The sequence below is a fragment of the Mangifera indica genome, chromosome 17 (genome assembly GCF_011075055.1).
Source record: "Mangifera indica cultivar Alphonso chromosome 17, CATAS_Mindica_2.1, whole genome shotgun sequence".
Classification (NCBI taxonomy): domain Eukaryota; kingdom Viridiplantae; phylum Streptophyta; class Magnoliopsida; order Sapindales; family Anacardiaceae; genus Mangifera; species Mangifera indica.
The window spans coordinates 10,971,170-10,988,251 of record NC_058153.1 but is presented as its reverse complement, the minus strand read 5'-3'; the positions used below and the strand labels follow the sequence as shown (position 1 = coordinate 10,988,251).

The 17,082-nt window shown below is 30.5% G+C and overlaps 1 protein-coding gene across 1 annotated transcript; it reads right to left on the bottom strand.

The window, feature by feature from the left end:
• LOC123199961 (disease resistance protein RPM1-like) lies at nucleotides 1–2,867 on the bottom strand. The gene has a single exon (XM_044615023.1). The coding sequence runs from the start codon at nucleotides 2,865–2,867 to the stop codon at nucleotides 12–14; it is 2,856 nt and encodes a 951-aa protein (XP_044470958.1). The 3' UTR covers nucleotides 1–11.
• Nucleotides 2,868–17,082: the final 14,215 nt, after the last annotated feature.

Below are 17,082 nucleotides of genomic sequence, written 5' to 3'. Positions count from 1 at the left end.
TTCAAATATTCCTATAACCCTAAACTAATTTCTCTCGTTATTTTATAACTCATAACTAAACCCTCTACGTTGATTGGTTTTAATTGCTCATCTTGATGAAATCTTACGTAAACTTCCCATCTCCCGTCTATCCAATAGGTTGAATTCACTTTAGGAATGTGTGCAACCCTCCAATAATCTTCACCTCCTTCATCTCGACGAATCGTCTTCAGCAATTTATGTGGCAAGTCAAAAAACTCTACCATTTTCAACTGGCTCAGATGCTCAATTCCCAGCGGCACCTTCTGCAACGACTTACACCACTGAATTCTAAGCTTTTCAATGCACGGCATTGCTCCCTTTTGTATTTCCACAAATCTCAGCCCTTCACACTTTTCCAAACCTAGTTGCTTCAGCTTCTTGAACCCACCGGCCATGAAGCAGAGCATGTCCCCATCGTATACTTGAAGCAGTTCGAGATGAACAAGATTTGGAAGATCTTGCAGAAACACCAGCGGATTCTCCTTCAATCTACTCCATCTTAGATAAACTTTCACCAAGCTGTGAACATTAGTTATCCAATGAGGAAAACTCTCCAACCGTCCAACTAAGTAGATTCTTTGAAGGAGCTGAGGTGGATGGTGAAGGTGCTGAAGATCAATAATCTCGCTTTCTTCTGTTGAAGTTATCGATAATGCGCGAAGGTTTGTCAGATGTTCAATAGACGAACACAACATTTTCCCATCTTGTTTTCTCAACTTTATAATTCCGAGTCTTTTAAGTTGAGTTAATTTGCCAAGCTCTTGTAGCGTCCCAACATGGTTTGCCTCGATAAAACTGAGTTTCTGTAAAGACTGAAGAACACCAATCTTCTCTATACTTTTGAATCCATATTTAAAAGCAGTAAAAGTCTCATATTCATATCGGTAAACCATGAGATGACGAAGCTTTTTGAGGTTGAGTATCTCTGATGGCAATTCAGTGACATAGGCATGTTTAAGATCTAAGGTCTCCAGGTTCTGAAGCTTCCCTATGTATCTTGGAATCGTTTTCAACTTGGTGTCCCTCAAGCTCAGGTACTTCAAATAATACAGGTTCATAACTTCAATGGGAAATTTTGTGACTGGTGTGCCTCGCATGTCCAGGACGCCTAGAAGCTTGAACCCACTTGGAAAAAGTGCGTGCAAGCGTGGTTTTTCATCCATCCCAAACATGAACAGAGAACGCAATTGAGAAGCGTTGGCAAACCTGTTTTGCTGAACATTTTGTAGTGTATTGTGAACTGATAATCGTCGAACTTTATCTGGCCATAGTGTGTTCTGATTCATGTGTTCTTTAGCTATGGCTGAAATGTTGTGCTCTCTGGACTTTGTTTTAATGATTTCCCTCAGAAAGTCGTGGATTCTACAGGCCTTGACTCTTCCATCGCTTGTTGTTCCAACCACTTGCATCAGGCTTCTGTTCAAGAGCTCGCTGAGGTACTCCTGCGCAACTTCTTCCACTGTCTTTCCTTCTTTCGCTTCAACAAATCCTTCTGCCGTCCACAACCGAACCAGTCTCATTGGTTCGATTAAATGATTCTCCGGAAAGATGCTCAAGTAAAGAAAACATGCTTTCAAATGGCATGGCAAGTCATTGAGGCTGAGTGAAAGCACTTTCTTCAAATTCTGGAGTTTGTCATTGCCATCAATCTCAGCACCAAGACTCCGATGAACCATTTCCCATTCATCAATCCTTCGTCTATCTTTCGCAGCCAAAACCCCACCAATCGCCACTATCGCAAGAGGAAGTCCTTCACATTTCTTCAAAATACACCTACAAATTCCCTCCAGGTGTGGAGGACAAGCTTTTCCGTGAAAGGTTTTGATGCAAAAAAGAATCCAGGACTCTTCAGGAGGAATTGGCTGCAAATTATAGACCCAACCTGCGGATTCCAACCGAGAAGTGAAGGCTAAATCAACTTTACGCGTAGTGAGCATCACTCGGCTGCCACAATTGTTAGTGGGCAAAGCATATTTCACCGCATCCCAATCATTTATATGCCACACATCATCAAGAACAATCAAATACCTCCTTTGCTGAAGAAACTCCTTTATTATTTTCTTCAACCCATCACTACTCATCGCCTCCACAGCCTTCGGAACCGATTTCCTAACTGCTTGAAAAAGCTGCTTAAGCATATCTTTAAAAACCTCCTCCATCTTGAAGCTTCTGGAAACAGTGATCCAAGCACGGATAGTGAAGTGTTTCTTAACTTGTCTATCTTCATAGACTTGTTTCGCTAGAGTTGTCTTTCCCATTCCTCCCATCCCCGCCAGAGAAACCACTTGACGGCCTAAGCCACCGCCCACTAGCAACTCAGCCACTTTCTCTTTAGGCCCATCAATAGCAACCAAGTCAGTCTTGTCCAAAAGAAGAGCGTCCCCACGACGGTCATTCCATGAATTCGCCAAACTCGAACCAGCCTGTTTGGCTGCTCGGAATTTTTTACGGAGTCTGAGCTGTCCCTCGTCAATACTTTTGATTCTTGAGTTGATGCCTTGGATTTCATACGCTATTCGATAACGGGCCTTCGTGTTCTTGACACAACACGAAAGCTTGTGAAGAAAGCCGTAGAAACCATCGCCGTGGTTGTGAGTAAGAAGGAGAGTGAACTCGTCTAAAACATCTTCGATATCGTGAGCTACATCTCTGATTTGCTTCACCCAAATTTTGACTTCTTCGTCGGTTTCTTCTAAACAATCGGCGCTTCTCAAGAACACCTTCATGCGCTCCAGTTCTGTTCTCACATAAACAACTTCTTCATGAACACCGTTCATCATTTGCACTTCGTTTGAGAAGAATGGTGTAAGCTTGTCGAGTACAAACTTCACGGCAGTTTCTGCCATGAGAAGTGGCAGTAAAAGTATCTGTAAATTGTTGTTTCAAAGAAGAAATACAAGAAAAGTGGATGCAAATTAAGGTTTGAAAGAAGAAATACAACTAAAAGTAGCTGCAGTTTGTGGTTTCAAAGAAGAAAGAAATTGAACTAATCAACAGGGAAGTTCTTCCAAGGATTTATATAATCGCTCATCCTGGCTTCTGAGGCTACTTTCGTGTTAATTCCGCCAGTAACGTCATGAGTGATGTTACAACCAAGCGAAATTTAAACTAAATTATATAAGTTAAGAAAATAATTGATGATTTTAATTGGCCAAAAGACTTATTCTCACTCAAGTTTTGGTTATTTCAAATATTTCAACAACTCAAATATTTATCATTATAATAAAATTCTTTATTAGAGTTAAAATAAAACCTGCCATTTAACTTAAAAAAATTAAAAAAAAACTAAAATTTTACCTCATTTCCTTCAATTAGTTAAAAAATTGGTTATTTTATATTTCAAAAACTCAAATATTTATCATTATAATAAAATTTTTTATTAGAGTTGAAATAAAACCTGTTATTTAACTTAAAAAAATTTTAAAAAAATTAAAATTTTATTTCATTTCCTTCGATTAGTTAAAAAACTAACAATTTTCTCTTATTTTAAGTTCGAAAAGTTATCTTTTCTCTAAAGGGTTTTTTTTTTTTTTCTCTAACCATCTTTTCCATTCCGATTGATAACTGACTCTTGCCACCCATTTTCTCATTTCAATCGCTTGGGAGACACCGTCGACAGTTGAATAAATGGATAAAGATAATTCGTCTTCATTCATCCAAATGATATTCAGATTGATAAAGACGAATCGTCTTCGTCTACCTAAAAACATCATCTTTGTCTTTGCATTAGATAAAGACAATTCATCTTTGTCCATTTCTTCAACCACTAACAATGTCTCTTGGGCGATCAAAATGGGAAGATCGGTAGAAGAGGTTGACTGTCAACTGGAATAGAGAAAGTGACTAGAGAAGAGAGAAAAAACCTTAGAGGAAAAGTTAATTTTTCAAACTTTGGATCGGGAAAAATTGTTAACTTTTTAAACCAAGGGGGAAACGAGATAAATTTTAGTTTTTTTAATATTTTTTGTTAAATAACAGTTTTATCTTGAACTTTGACAAATTTTTTTTATAAAAGTGTGAGTATTTAAGTTTTTGAAATTTAATGGATGAGAGTTTCAAACTGGACCTAACCTTGGGTGGGAATGAGTCTTTTGGCCTTTTTAATTTATGTATTGTGACTCTATTAGGTGTTGGAGTATCCCATAGACATAACTATGCCCCTAATCCCTCATGGGTACTTCAATTCCAAAGATGCAAGGTTTGTTTTGTTAATGGCTTTCAGTTTCAAATGCAAGTTGGCAAAGCGGGAAAGATTTCAGAATTAGTAATGAAATTAGCAATATTATGTATATATATTTTGAGTACATTTAATAAAAACATAGATGATGTATCATCATATAATTCGGTGTTACTTTATTCTTAATTTAAAATACTCAATCACATGATGATATATATTCTATTTATCTATTTTATGTATTTAAAATATATACATATAATTTTATTATAATAAAATATGCATAAATTGAGGGTGATTAATTTGCTCTCTGTTTATATAAATGTGTGTAAAGAAAACTTAACAAAATAATATAAAGGAAAAGTTAGTTTGTGATTTTTTAAAACTTAATTTAACAAAGATAATACTACCATATTAGGTTATGTATAGAATAAACATGGAAATATCGTGTGGTTGGGGTTAAATCTTAGTAATATATTTTTAAATATCAACATTATTTTATTTGATTTATCAAATAATAAAAAAAATTCTGATATTTTTTTAATACTAAAATGATGTAACAAATAAGATAAAGAATAAAATAATTTTTATTTTACTTTACGTATCAAAAAATTTGTAAAATACTCATGATTTTGTCGCAATGTACCCTCACTTATTAAAATTTTAGAGAAAGACTTATCCCATTTTCAATTAAGATAATATATAATCTAGCTACCAAAATTAATTAATTTTATTATTTGATAATATAATAAATTAAAAAATTTAATTAATTAATTTTACATTTAAAAAAAGCATAGTGTAATATTAACATGGAGAATATTTTATGACATGCACACCAAAAAATATTAACCAAAAACATTAATTTTAATTAAACACAACAATATTAATTTATAATAATTAATCTTTTAAGGATATTTAAATAAATAATATATCAGTACTTTTATATTGATAAACACAAAATTAATTTTAATAAAATTATATATACGCACTTTTAATATATAAATTTATGTGACATATTTTGATTAAATAATTTTAAAATAATGATAAAATAACATCTAATTATATAATAATACACATAATATTACTTTATTAATTTATGCCTATTACTCTTTACAATAATCTATATTAATCGTAGTTTTTTATTTTTATTAATAAAAATTTACCCAAACAAACGGCCTCTTGAAAGTAAATTGAATTTTTCTACATGGCAAAATAAAACGGAAGTTACTTGGTTCTCACCAGGGCATCTCAAGATACAAATTTAATACAATGTGTCGACGTGTCTTTGATTTAGAAATACCAAAAATAATTCTATTTAATTGACATGATAACAACTCGACCAAAAGTTTATATGAGTAAATGTAGCCATGAATCATCCTGGGCAATATAAATCTAATTAATTAGATTAATAATTGGAATGTGATTTCAGCTAATTTTAGTCCATATATATTTTTATAAATTATTTTTCGAGTTGGTTTTCAAAACACATAGGCTTCACCTATAAATTACTTCAAGTTGGGAGGTAGACTGACTACTTGATCTTGATCATATTCTTCATTGTGGAAGAAAACAAACTGGTTATTATAGTGAAGATAGCGGAATATTCTTGAGAAATTTCCTACCAATATCATAATTTTATTTTTTTAAAGACATATTCTAATGTATGTGAGGCTTTTTCATTGTTAATATTTTTAATAAAGGAAACTTTAATAACAGCTAACAACAAGACTTTTTTTGTTGATAAAGCACTTTAATGATAGAAACCTATTTTCCCTTGTTAAAAAGGTATGTTTTTTTATACCTAACTCAACAAATACTGAAAATTTATTTTAAACTTATATCAACCAATTATATAATGAGTAAGATAAATTAAAATTTTGATTTTGATATATTATCAAAAAATATTTGAATCTATACTCATAGAATCTTCTCGTTTGTTACTCAAACTACTATTTAATATTGTGTTATATGTTTACTGACATTTACTTTAGCATGGAGATGGAAATTTAATGAGAAGAGTATGATCAAATTAATCCTCTAATTAAATATGAGATGGGAAAATGACTGACTCCACTTAGAGGCTAATTAAAACGTAAAGAAATTGTCTTATACTGCGTCAAGTGTGTTGTTTTATCGGTGAAAGGCTCTGAACAAAGAATGAATCATGTGTTAGCATCGTTGACAAATAGCATGATTTCAATTCTTGGAAAATGATATCGTACTGACTGCTTAGTTTCTTGGTCGGGAAGAAACCAAATGGAGCGCTTCAGTTCTGTTCTCACGTAAACAACTTCTTCACGACCACCGTTCATCATATGCACTTCGTTTGAGAAGAATGGTGTAAGCTTATCGAGTACAAACTTCACGGCGGTTTCTGCCATGAAAAGTGGCAGTAAAAGTATCTGTAAATTGTTGTTTCAAAGAAGAAATACAAGAAAAGTGGATGCAAATTAAGGTTTCAAAGAAGAAATACAACCAAAAGTAGCTGTAGTTTGTGGTTTCAAAGAAGAAAGAAATTGAACTAATCAACGGGGGAGTTCTTTCGTGTTAATTCCGCCAGTAATGTCATGGTGATGCTACAACCAAGCGAAATTTAAACTAAATTATATAAGTCAAGAAAATAATAAATGATTTTAATTGGCCAAAAGACTTATTCTCACGCAAGTTTTGGTCATGTTATGTAGGCCAAAAGACTGATTCCCACTCAAGATATAGTGAAATCTCAAATTCCCACTTTTTAATTTTCAAAAACCCTAGCACTCACTCATGATTTAGAAAACTAACAATTTCCCCCCCAAAATTAAATCAGGGCTAAAGGCAAAATCATCATTTAACAATAATATTTAAAGTTTATTTCATTTTACCCCTTAATTTGAAAAACTAACAATTTTCTCATAAAATTAAGTTTTGAAAGGTGACATTCCCCTCTTCCTAGGGTTTCCAATTTCGCCAACAAATTTCTGGCCAACGATGATTGATCTCTCTCCCTCTGGTGCTCAATATCGAACAAACAACATTTGGATTTGATGTAATCCAGATGTCATCGATTTGATATTGAGCACTGAAGGGAGAGATGACATCGGAAGGGAGAGAAATCGGCCATCATTGGTCAAAAATTCGTTGGCGAAATTGGAAATCCTAGGTAGAAGAAAAGGGTCACTTTTCAAAACTTAATTTTAAGGAAAATTGTTAGTTTTTCAAATTAAGGGGATAAAATAATATAAACTTTAAATATTATTGTTAAATGATGATTATGCCCTTAACCCTAACTTAATTTTGGAAAAAAAATTGGTAGTTTTCCAAATCATAGGTGGGTGCTTGAGTTTTTGAAAGTTAAAGGGTGGGAGTTTGGGATTTCACTATACCTTGGGTGGGAATAAGCTTTTGGCCTTTTATGCATCAAAAACCCAAATATTTATCATTATAATAAATTTTTTTATTAGAGTTAAACTAAAACCTGACATATAACCAAAAAAATATTGAAAAAACTAAAAATTTATATCATTTCCTCTTCTTAGTTAAAAAAACTAATAATTTCCTTTCATCCAAAGTTTGAAAAATTATATTTTTCTTAAAGGATTTTTTCTCTTCTCCATTCCGATCGACAACTGATGTTTTCCACCCATCTTCCCATTTTGGTCGCTTGGGAGATGTTGTCGAAAATCGAAGAAATCGATGAAGATGATTTGTCTTCATCCATCCAAATGATACTTGGATTGATGAAGACGAATCATTTTCATCCACCTAAAGACATCATCTTCATCTCTGCATTAGATAAAGACAATTCGTCTTTGTCTGTTTCTTCGATCGTCGATGGTGTCTTCCCAACGATCAAGATAGGAAGATGGGTGGAAGGGGTTGGCTGTTAGCCAAAACAAAGAAGGTGACTGGAAAAAAGAGAAAAAACCCTAGAGGAAAGTTAACTTTTCAAACTTTGGATAGAGAAAAATTGTTAGTTTTTTAAATCAAAGGAGAAAATGAGATAAATTTTAGTTTTTTAATATTTTTTATCAACTGACAATTTTATCCTAAATCTTAATAAAAAATTTTAATAAAAGTGTGAGTATTTAGGTTTTTAAAATTTAATCGGTGAGAGTTTGAAAATGGACCTAACCTTAGGTGGGAAGAACTCTTTTGACCATTTTAATTTATGTATTGTGACTCTATTAGGTGTTAGGGTATCCCATAGACATAACCATTCACTAATCCCTCATGGGTACTTCAATTCCAAAGATGTAAGGTTTATTTTGTTAATGGCTTTCAGTTTCAAATTCAAGTTAGCAAAGTGAGAAAGATTTCAGAATTAGTAATGAAATGAGCAATAATATATGTACATATTTTGAGTATATATAATAGAAACATAAATGATATGTTATCATATAATTGAGTGTTATTTTATCTTTAATTTAAAATACACAATCATATGATGTCTTAGGATCTATTTACCTATTTTATATATTCAAAATGTATACACATAATTTTATTATAATAAAATATGCATAAATTGAGGGTGATTAATTTGCTCTCTGTTTATATATGAGAAATTATAATAAATGGCCAAATTACCCCTCTATTAAGCAAAAATGCCCAATTTCACTATTTTTAAGCAAAAATGCCCAAATTCCCTATTTCTAAGTAAAAATGCCCTAATTTTTTTTAAATACCAAAATTACCCGTAATCACATTTATATAAACTTTCTCACTCTCACTCTCATTACATACATTTCTTATATCACTTAAATACTCACTTTTACTCTTATTTTTACTTAACATCAATTACTATGGATTTGTTCGAAAAGAAGAAATTCGTATTTCTAAATTTGAATAGAAAAAAATTAATTCGTGAAAACTACATTGAAAATAACATGTTATGAATAAATAGATATATTGAAATACCCTAGAATATCAATAATAAAAAAATAGATATATTGAAATACCCTAGAATGTTAATAATAAAAAATTTACTCAAAAATCTAAAAAAATAGATTTAAATTTTGAAAACTACACGTTCAAATAGCTTATGAACGAGAAAATCAAAAAATCAATCAAAAATTTCGTAATTACATCATAAAATGTGTCTAAAAAAGCACTTCATAATTACAAATATCAAATTTGAAAATTAAATATCAAAAAAGTCTAGCCCGGTCATAAACAAACTTAAAATCATAAAAACCAAAAATTCTAAATTCGATAAAACAAAAAAACTGCATAATATACATTGAAATAGTTTTATTTTGGCCTCCAAATTTGGCACAAATAGCAAAGCTAATTGTTATTATAGAGCTCGAAACGAGCTTTGCGTTGATATATTACAGGCCCTGTAACTGCTCTTGGATAAAAAGTTATGACCGTTTAAAGTCTATCTCATATAGACCCTATAATTTAAAAAAAGTTAATTTCCACCCAACCCACAGTTTTCACAGACTGCCCCACTGTTTAGTGTAAAATTTCCCACAGACCCCCATGGATCTCCCCTTGTTCCCCCTCCCCTTAAAATTTTGAAAACGTTAAATTTTTCCCCCATCCCACAGGCTCCCGTAGGAGTTACTGCAACGTCGACAGATTTAACCCATTTTCCTGCCAAAAATCGGCATTTCAGCCTTTAATTTCAACACAAATCAAATCTATACATCCAATAACACAAAACCCCTCAAGAAATTCAAGCAAAACAACCAAAAATCAAAACATTTATGCATTGTTCAAAATCAAAACCCTAAACATTCAAACCTCAAAATCTCCCTCAAATCTCAATAATCCTAACAATAAATTGATTCAAACAAGAAGTGGGATGATGTACTATCCTTATTTGTCATTTTTGGTTGCCAAAAAACATAAAAAGTCGACGAAAAGGGTGAAAACCCATTGACTTGTGGGAGACCCGTGGGATATTCAAAATTTTCTCTAATTTTGAATAGTAAAACCGTGGGAAATGTGGGGTTTATATATAAGGACAGTTTGATCATTTCCCAAATTCAGGGTATTTTTGCTTAAACATTAGAGTTTTGGGCAATTTTGCTTAACATCCTCTAATTTTGGACATTTATTATAATTTCTCTTATATAAATGTGCGTAAAGAAAACTTAACCAATTAATATAAAGGAAAAGTTAGTTTGTGACCTTTTTAAACTTAATTTAATGAAAAAGAATACTAATATATTACCTTATGTATATAATAAACATGGAAATATTGTGTGGTTGGGGTTAAATCTTAGTAATATATTTTTAAATATTAATATTGTTTTATTTAGTTTATCAGATAATAAAAAATTTTTGATATTTTTTTAATATTAGAGTGATGTCACAAATAATATAAAGAAAAAAATGATTTATTTTTTAATTTAAGTATAAAAAGCTAGTAAAATAATCATAATTTTGTTGGAATGTACCCTTATTTATTAAAATTTTAGAGAAAGACTTATCCCATTTTCAATTAAAATAATACATAATCTAACTTCCAAAAGTAATTAATTTTATTATTTGACAATATAATAAATTAAAAAATTTAATTAATTAATTTTATAATTTGATAATATGAAAAGAAAAATCATAGTGTAATATAAACATGGAGAATATTTTATAACATACGCAAAAAAAAAAAAAAAAAAATTAATGGAAGACATTAATTTTAACTAAACACAATATTAATTTATAACAAATAATCTTTTAAGTGTATTTAAATAAATAATATATTAGTACTTTTATATTGATAAACATAATATTCATTTCAATAAAATTATATGTACTCATTTTTAATATATAAATTAATATAAATTTATATGTGTCATATTTTGATCAAATAATTTTAAAATAATAATAAAATAACGTCCAATTATATAATGACACACATAAGTATAAATTCATTTATATACTTAAAATAAATACATAAAGTATTACTCTATTAATTTATACCTATTACTCTTTAAAATAATCTATATTAATTATAATTTTTTATTTTTAAGTAATAAAAGTTTACCCAAATTAACTGCCTCTTGAAAGTAAATTGAATTTTTCCACATGGCAAAATAAGATGGAAGTTAACTTGGTTCCCGCTAGAGCATCTCAAGGTGCAAATTCAATGCTATGTGTCGACGTGTCTTTGATTTAGAATTACCAAAAAATAATTCTATGTAATTGACATGATATCAACTCTACCAAAAGTTTATATGAGTAAATGTAACCATGAATCATCTGAGTAATATAAATCTAATTAATTAGATTAATAATTTGAATGTGATTTCAGCTAATTTTAGTCCATATATATTTTTATAAATTATTTTTCGAGTTGGTTTTCAAAACACGTAGGCTTCACCTGTAAATGACTTCAAGTTCAAGTTGGGAGGAAGACTGACTACTTGATCTTTATCATATTCTTTATTGTAGAAGAAAACAAACTGGTTATTATAATGAAGATAGCAAAATATTCTTGAGAAACTTCCTACCAATATCACAATTTTATTTTCTTGTATGACGTATTCTAATAAATGTTAGACTTTTCCATTGTTAATATTTTTAATGAAAGAAACTTTAATAACAGATGACAACGAAACTTTTTCTGTTGATAAAACACTTTAATGATAAAAACCTATTTTAAATGACCTTTTTTCTTTTGTTAAAAAGGTATATTTTTTATACTTAACTCAATGAATACTGAAAATCTATTTTAAACTTGTATCAACCAATTATATACTAAAACAGATAAGTTAAAAATTTGATTTTGATATAGTGGTAAAAAATATTTGAACCTATACTCATGAAACCTCTCTATTTGTCATTCAAACTACTGTATGGTGTTGTGATATATGTTTACTGACATTTACTTTAGCATGGAGATGGAAATTTAACGAGAAGAGTATAATCAAATTAATCCTCTAATTAAATATGAGATGGGAAAACGACTGATTACATTTAGAGGCTAATTAAAATGTAAAGAAATTGTCTTATACTGCATCAAGTGTGTTGTTTTATTGGTGAAAGGCTCTGAACAAACAATGAATCATGTGTTACCATCGTTGACAAACAGCATGATGTCAATTCTTCTTGGAAAACGATATGCGTACTGACTCCTTAGTTTCTTGGTCGGGAAGAAACCAAATGCAGTGTTGTAGTGGATAGAACACGTAGATGACAAGGAAATACATCATATTATAAACCGGCCCCCCGAAGAAGAGGAAAATTAATGAAGACGATGTTGCTCTGATATCACTCAAGATACAGAAGGTGGCAGATAGACTTGGGAAAGTTCAACAGACTCAGCCACTCCAGTATGACATAATACGAAACAAATTATGATAGAGTTAATTTTTGTACGCGGAATTTATTTCAAGTAAACTTGATACGATTCAAAATTAAATTAACTAATATTAAAGTTTATATCGAATCAATTTGAATATTTTGAATAAATGTTTTTGTAATAAAATTTATTAAAAATAAATTATAAAAATGTTAAAAGACAATATCAACAATAGTTAAAAATTTTACATATTATATATAGATATATTTTTATATAATTATAATCACTCAAATTTTTTTTATTTGTATTTAAATATTTTAATTCATTATTAAGTAAGATAAATGTGATTTGGTTAGTCAAATTATTAACGTATTTTAAAGGTTTTAGTATGAAATTTTTAAACCAATTATAAACAAAACAAAATTTTATATTAAATATTTTATTAATAGTGGAGTGAGGTAATTTGGTGAGGAAATTAAAACGGTAAAAAAATTTTGATGAGTGAAAACAATAAATAATTTAAGATGAATTTGAGTTATATCGGATCAATTTGAATATTAAAAAGTTGGATTAGGGTTAAAAAAATTCGATATGAGTCTAACTTAAATCAGATTAGAGTTAAAAGTCTTTGATACAAAACTTAAACTGATACGATACGAATACGATCTGATGATATAACCTATTAAATCTAGTGGCAGACAAGGTGAGAAAATATCATATTTAACAATAATGTAGCGTGAATGTAGAGTCAGTCATCTTGATCATGTGTTTAGACATGGATGACTGCAAGTGACAAAGATGCTTGGAAAATGTCAAGTTGCAGAACTTAAACATCAATAAGTTAACTTCACCGTTTTTCGCAAGGTCGACCATTCAATCAAGTTGCTAAATATCAATTCTTCAAGTTAACATCTGCTTCCAACTTGTTACTTATTTGGTTATTCATTTATCTATTTTAACTTTTATGCACGGTTTCTTTCAACCAGATAGGCACTGAGGCTCTTATGAATGTATTTATTTAAGTATTTAAATAATGTATTATTATTTGTGTAGGTATATGGCAATACTCACAAATAAAAAAATGCAACACTTCATTTTATGGATTTTTATATGGCTTATGGGCAGTATATGTGCTCGTCCTTATTGATAATTAACTATATAAAAGTATAATTATTATATATATAAATAATTATAGTGCTATAGGTACAACTTTATGTATAAATAATAACGTATCATTATGTGATAGAATAGTTAAAAATTAAAAATAAAACAATATTAAGTCATATAATAATATATTATTATTTATACATAAAATTATGTATATAGTTTTATTATATAAATACATCTTGGACTTCAATACAATATTTATCTGTTGTTATACAATATTAGATGTTATATATCAACCATCCGAATTATTATACAGAATATTATAAATAAATTTATACTGAATAAAGCTTACTAACATAAATATATTGAATACATTTATTAAATCTTTTTACATATTTATTTGAAAAATTATCAATTATGATAGCCACTATTAGACACACCAATTGGCCAATTGAAGTTGGGCTGAACCAGTTTTTGCATGATCTATCATACCTATAGGTTATGTTGGGCCTAGGCCTGCACGGTAATAGGTCTTTAGTGTTAGATGACCCATATAAAAATAAAAGTCCACAACACGACCTCATCTAATAGGGTTGCGTTGTGTCGGGCACTTAAAGGATTGGCTTGAGGGCCTTGTTGCAGTTGGATCTCCTCTGGAACAACATTTTAACAGCTAAATCTCCTCATTTTTCTTTTCTCTTTGCAAAACCATTCTAAGGCTCAACATGATAATTACAAACATAAAAGCAGGTACAATACTTATTGTAGTCAGGTCACAAGAGGGATCCCAAAATCATACTTTGATACAAAAATTGTAACACCTCATCTCCAGATTATACCCTTAAGAGTAATTTATTAGGATAATGTGTTACGTATGCTATAAAATTTTCATAAATGTATTTACAAAAAAAAAAAGCTTTATGAAAATACCTCAATGATTTTATTAAAATAAGAAACTTTGCCAAATGTGTCATATAATGTCAAATATCCAACTAACACCTCAAATTGCTAGAAACATAATAATGTGCATGGAACAATGCCAAAATAGAATTAAAATAAATAAAAAAGACATCTGCTATGGTGGTCTTGTTGTCAGTGAGCCGATTTGCTAGCCTCCCCACCTGCCCCACTATCACGTCTACCTGCCATCAACAAGAAATACATGAGTGACCAGACACCTAGTAAGCACATAATTAATTGAGTGTTCTTGAAATATCTTTTGACAGTCTAACTATCTCTATGAATGTAATTCAATGTCCCAAACACTTACCAAGTGGATATCCCAGACGCCTCTTACAATCAACAACTTATTACTCATAATGTTCTTGAGTAGGATGTCCGAGGCGCCTCTTACACTTTATCGAAGATTGGGATGGACGTCTTATATGCCTCTTATAACCCGTACACCAATAAAACAGACCTCTTGGATGCCTCTTAACTTTAATTCAATAGGAATAGATATTTGGGATGTTTCTTACATCTCTTAACATTGCATGGAGGGCAAAACCATCATTTCCAAGGCCTCGATACAACATGTCTTCCCACTCTGGAGGATGACCATTCTCCACAATAGGACAGTCGTTCCTTCCATTTAAGAGAGACAACTGTTCCAATATAGGAAGAGACGACAGTTCTCCTCTAACCTAATCCACATGTACCTGAGTTACGTTATTAGTGTGATATCTCAACTTGATTTTAAAGACTCATTACCAATTTTTTACAGGTGATTTTTTTTCTTTTCTTTCTCCAACAACACATGATTGTATGTTATTTAAATAGATTTGAGCTCAAACTAGAAATAAGTATTATAAATTTAAATTAAATTCGAATTAATTCTTATTTAAACTTGATTCGAATCTATCTTGGCCACTGTTTCACCAAACTTGATTATAACAAACTAATAATTAAACTAAGAAACCACGGACAATGTTATCTTTAAACTTAAAACTCTTTGTGTAAACAAGCCTCTACTAAACATTCAATATTCCCCGATAGTTTTCTTTTAATTTGTTCTCGCTATTTATAAGATACATGTAAATAATAAAAATAAAATTCCAGAAAAGCTTAAAATAATGAAGCACAAAATTTAAAAATTAGAAAAAATAATTTTTTTTTAAACAATGAATATACGTACAGCGACAGATATCATATATATATATATATATATATATATATATATATATATATATGAGGATGTGTCATAATTAATTCAATAATCAAGTAATTAAAATCAATTAATCATCAAAAAGACCATAATTAATACTCTCAAGACTCAGCTTTCTCCCAATAAGCCACAGCCATACCCGGAGAAACAAGTCCAAAATCAGCTCCGCCCCATCGTTAAACTTAAATCTCACAACTGGGAATCCGAGGAGGTCTCGGCTTGCCGATCCCTCGTATTACAGAGTCCATGAATTGTACCAGTAACGAGTCAGCCACAGGTCCAGCAGGCTCCAAACTTCATCCCTCAGAGCTTATAAATTTTGAAGGGTTGAAAATGGGGCCAAACTGTTGGCACAATTTGTGCAAGGCTGACATGGGATCCATAGAAGGCTGCTGCCGGTATGAGGAGCCGATGCTTGGTATTAATCCCAGGTTGAAGAAGATGATTATGTAAGGTTGGAATTCAAGTGAGCAAAGCGAGCGAAGTTGTCATGGCATGTCAGAGAGGTTCTGTTTGCGGTTGTGAAATGGAGAGTCGGATGGATTCTCGATTGAAGGGGTTCAATGAAGAACCGTTTTGGTGAAGCAGTAATGGCGACGATGAAACTACTTTGTGAAGGTGGAGAAGAAGAAGATAGGAGGGATGAATTTGAACGAATGGTGGCCATGGGAGAAAGTTACGGAGGTTGTTTTGGTAAGACATGAATGTATATCTAAGGTGGTCAAAACTCATCCTAAATAATTTAAAAATTACGATTTGGTTTAGTTTGATTTATAAAATAGTTTGGTCTGATAAATTTTTGAAAAATTGTTTCTAGTTTGGGTTGTGTTTTGACCGATTACATTGTTTTATGATGTTTTATATAATTATAATTCAATTAATTTTATTAAATAATATATATATTTAGAAGTGAATAATTTTAATAAGTTTAAACCGTAATCTAAATTAGACTAAATATATTTTTTCAGTTTAGTTTGAAATTTAAAATAGTTTAGTTTGTTTGAAAGTTTTTTAAATCATTGTTTCAGTTTAATTTGAAAAAACTTTCAAACTATATCAAATTGAACCGTAAATGTCATTGCATGGATTCGATACTCAAAAGGCACAAGCCATACGGCCAATTACATCACAAGCATGCAGGTTGTTTAAAGGTACAACAAAAGTCTTTTCTATACTAAAACAACATAAAGAAAATGAGTTGATTGTTAGCATGATTCTCGAAATCTATTCAACCTCAAACATAAATTTCCTATTATTATGAGACCACTTCCCATGAACACAAAAATTATAATTAAAATGTAATTATTCCACTATTATAAGGAACACACGGTTATCACCACTAAAACTTTTTTGTGATATCATATTTTACATATTTAAGATATAAAT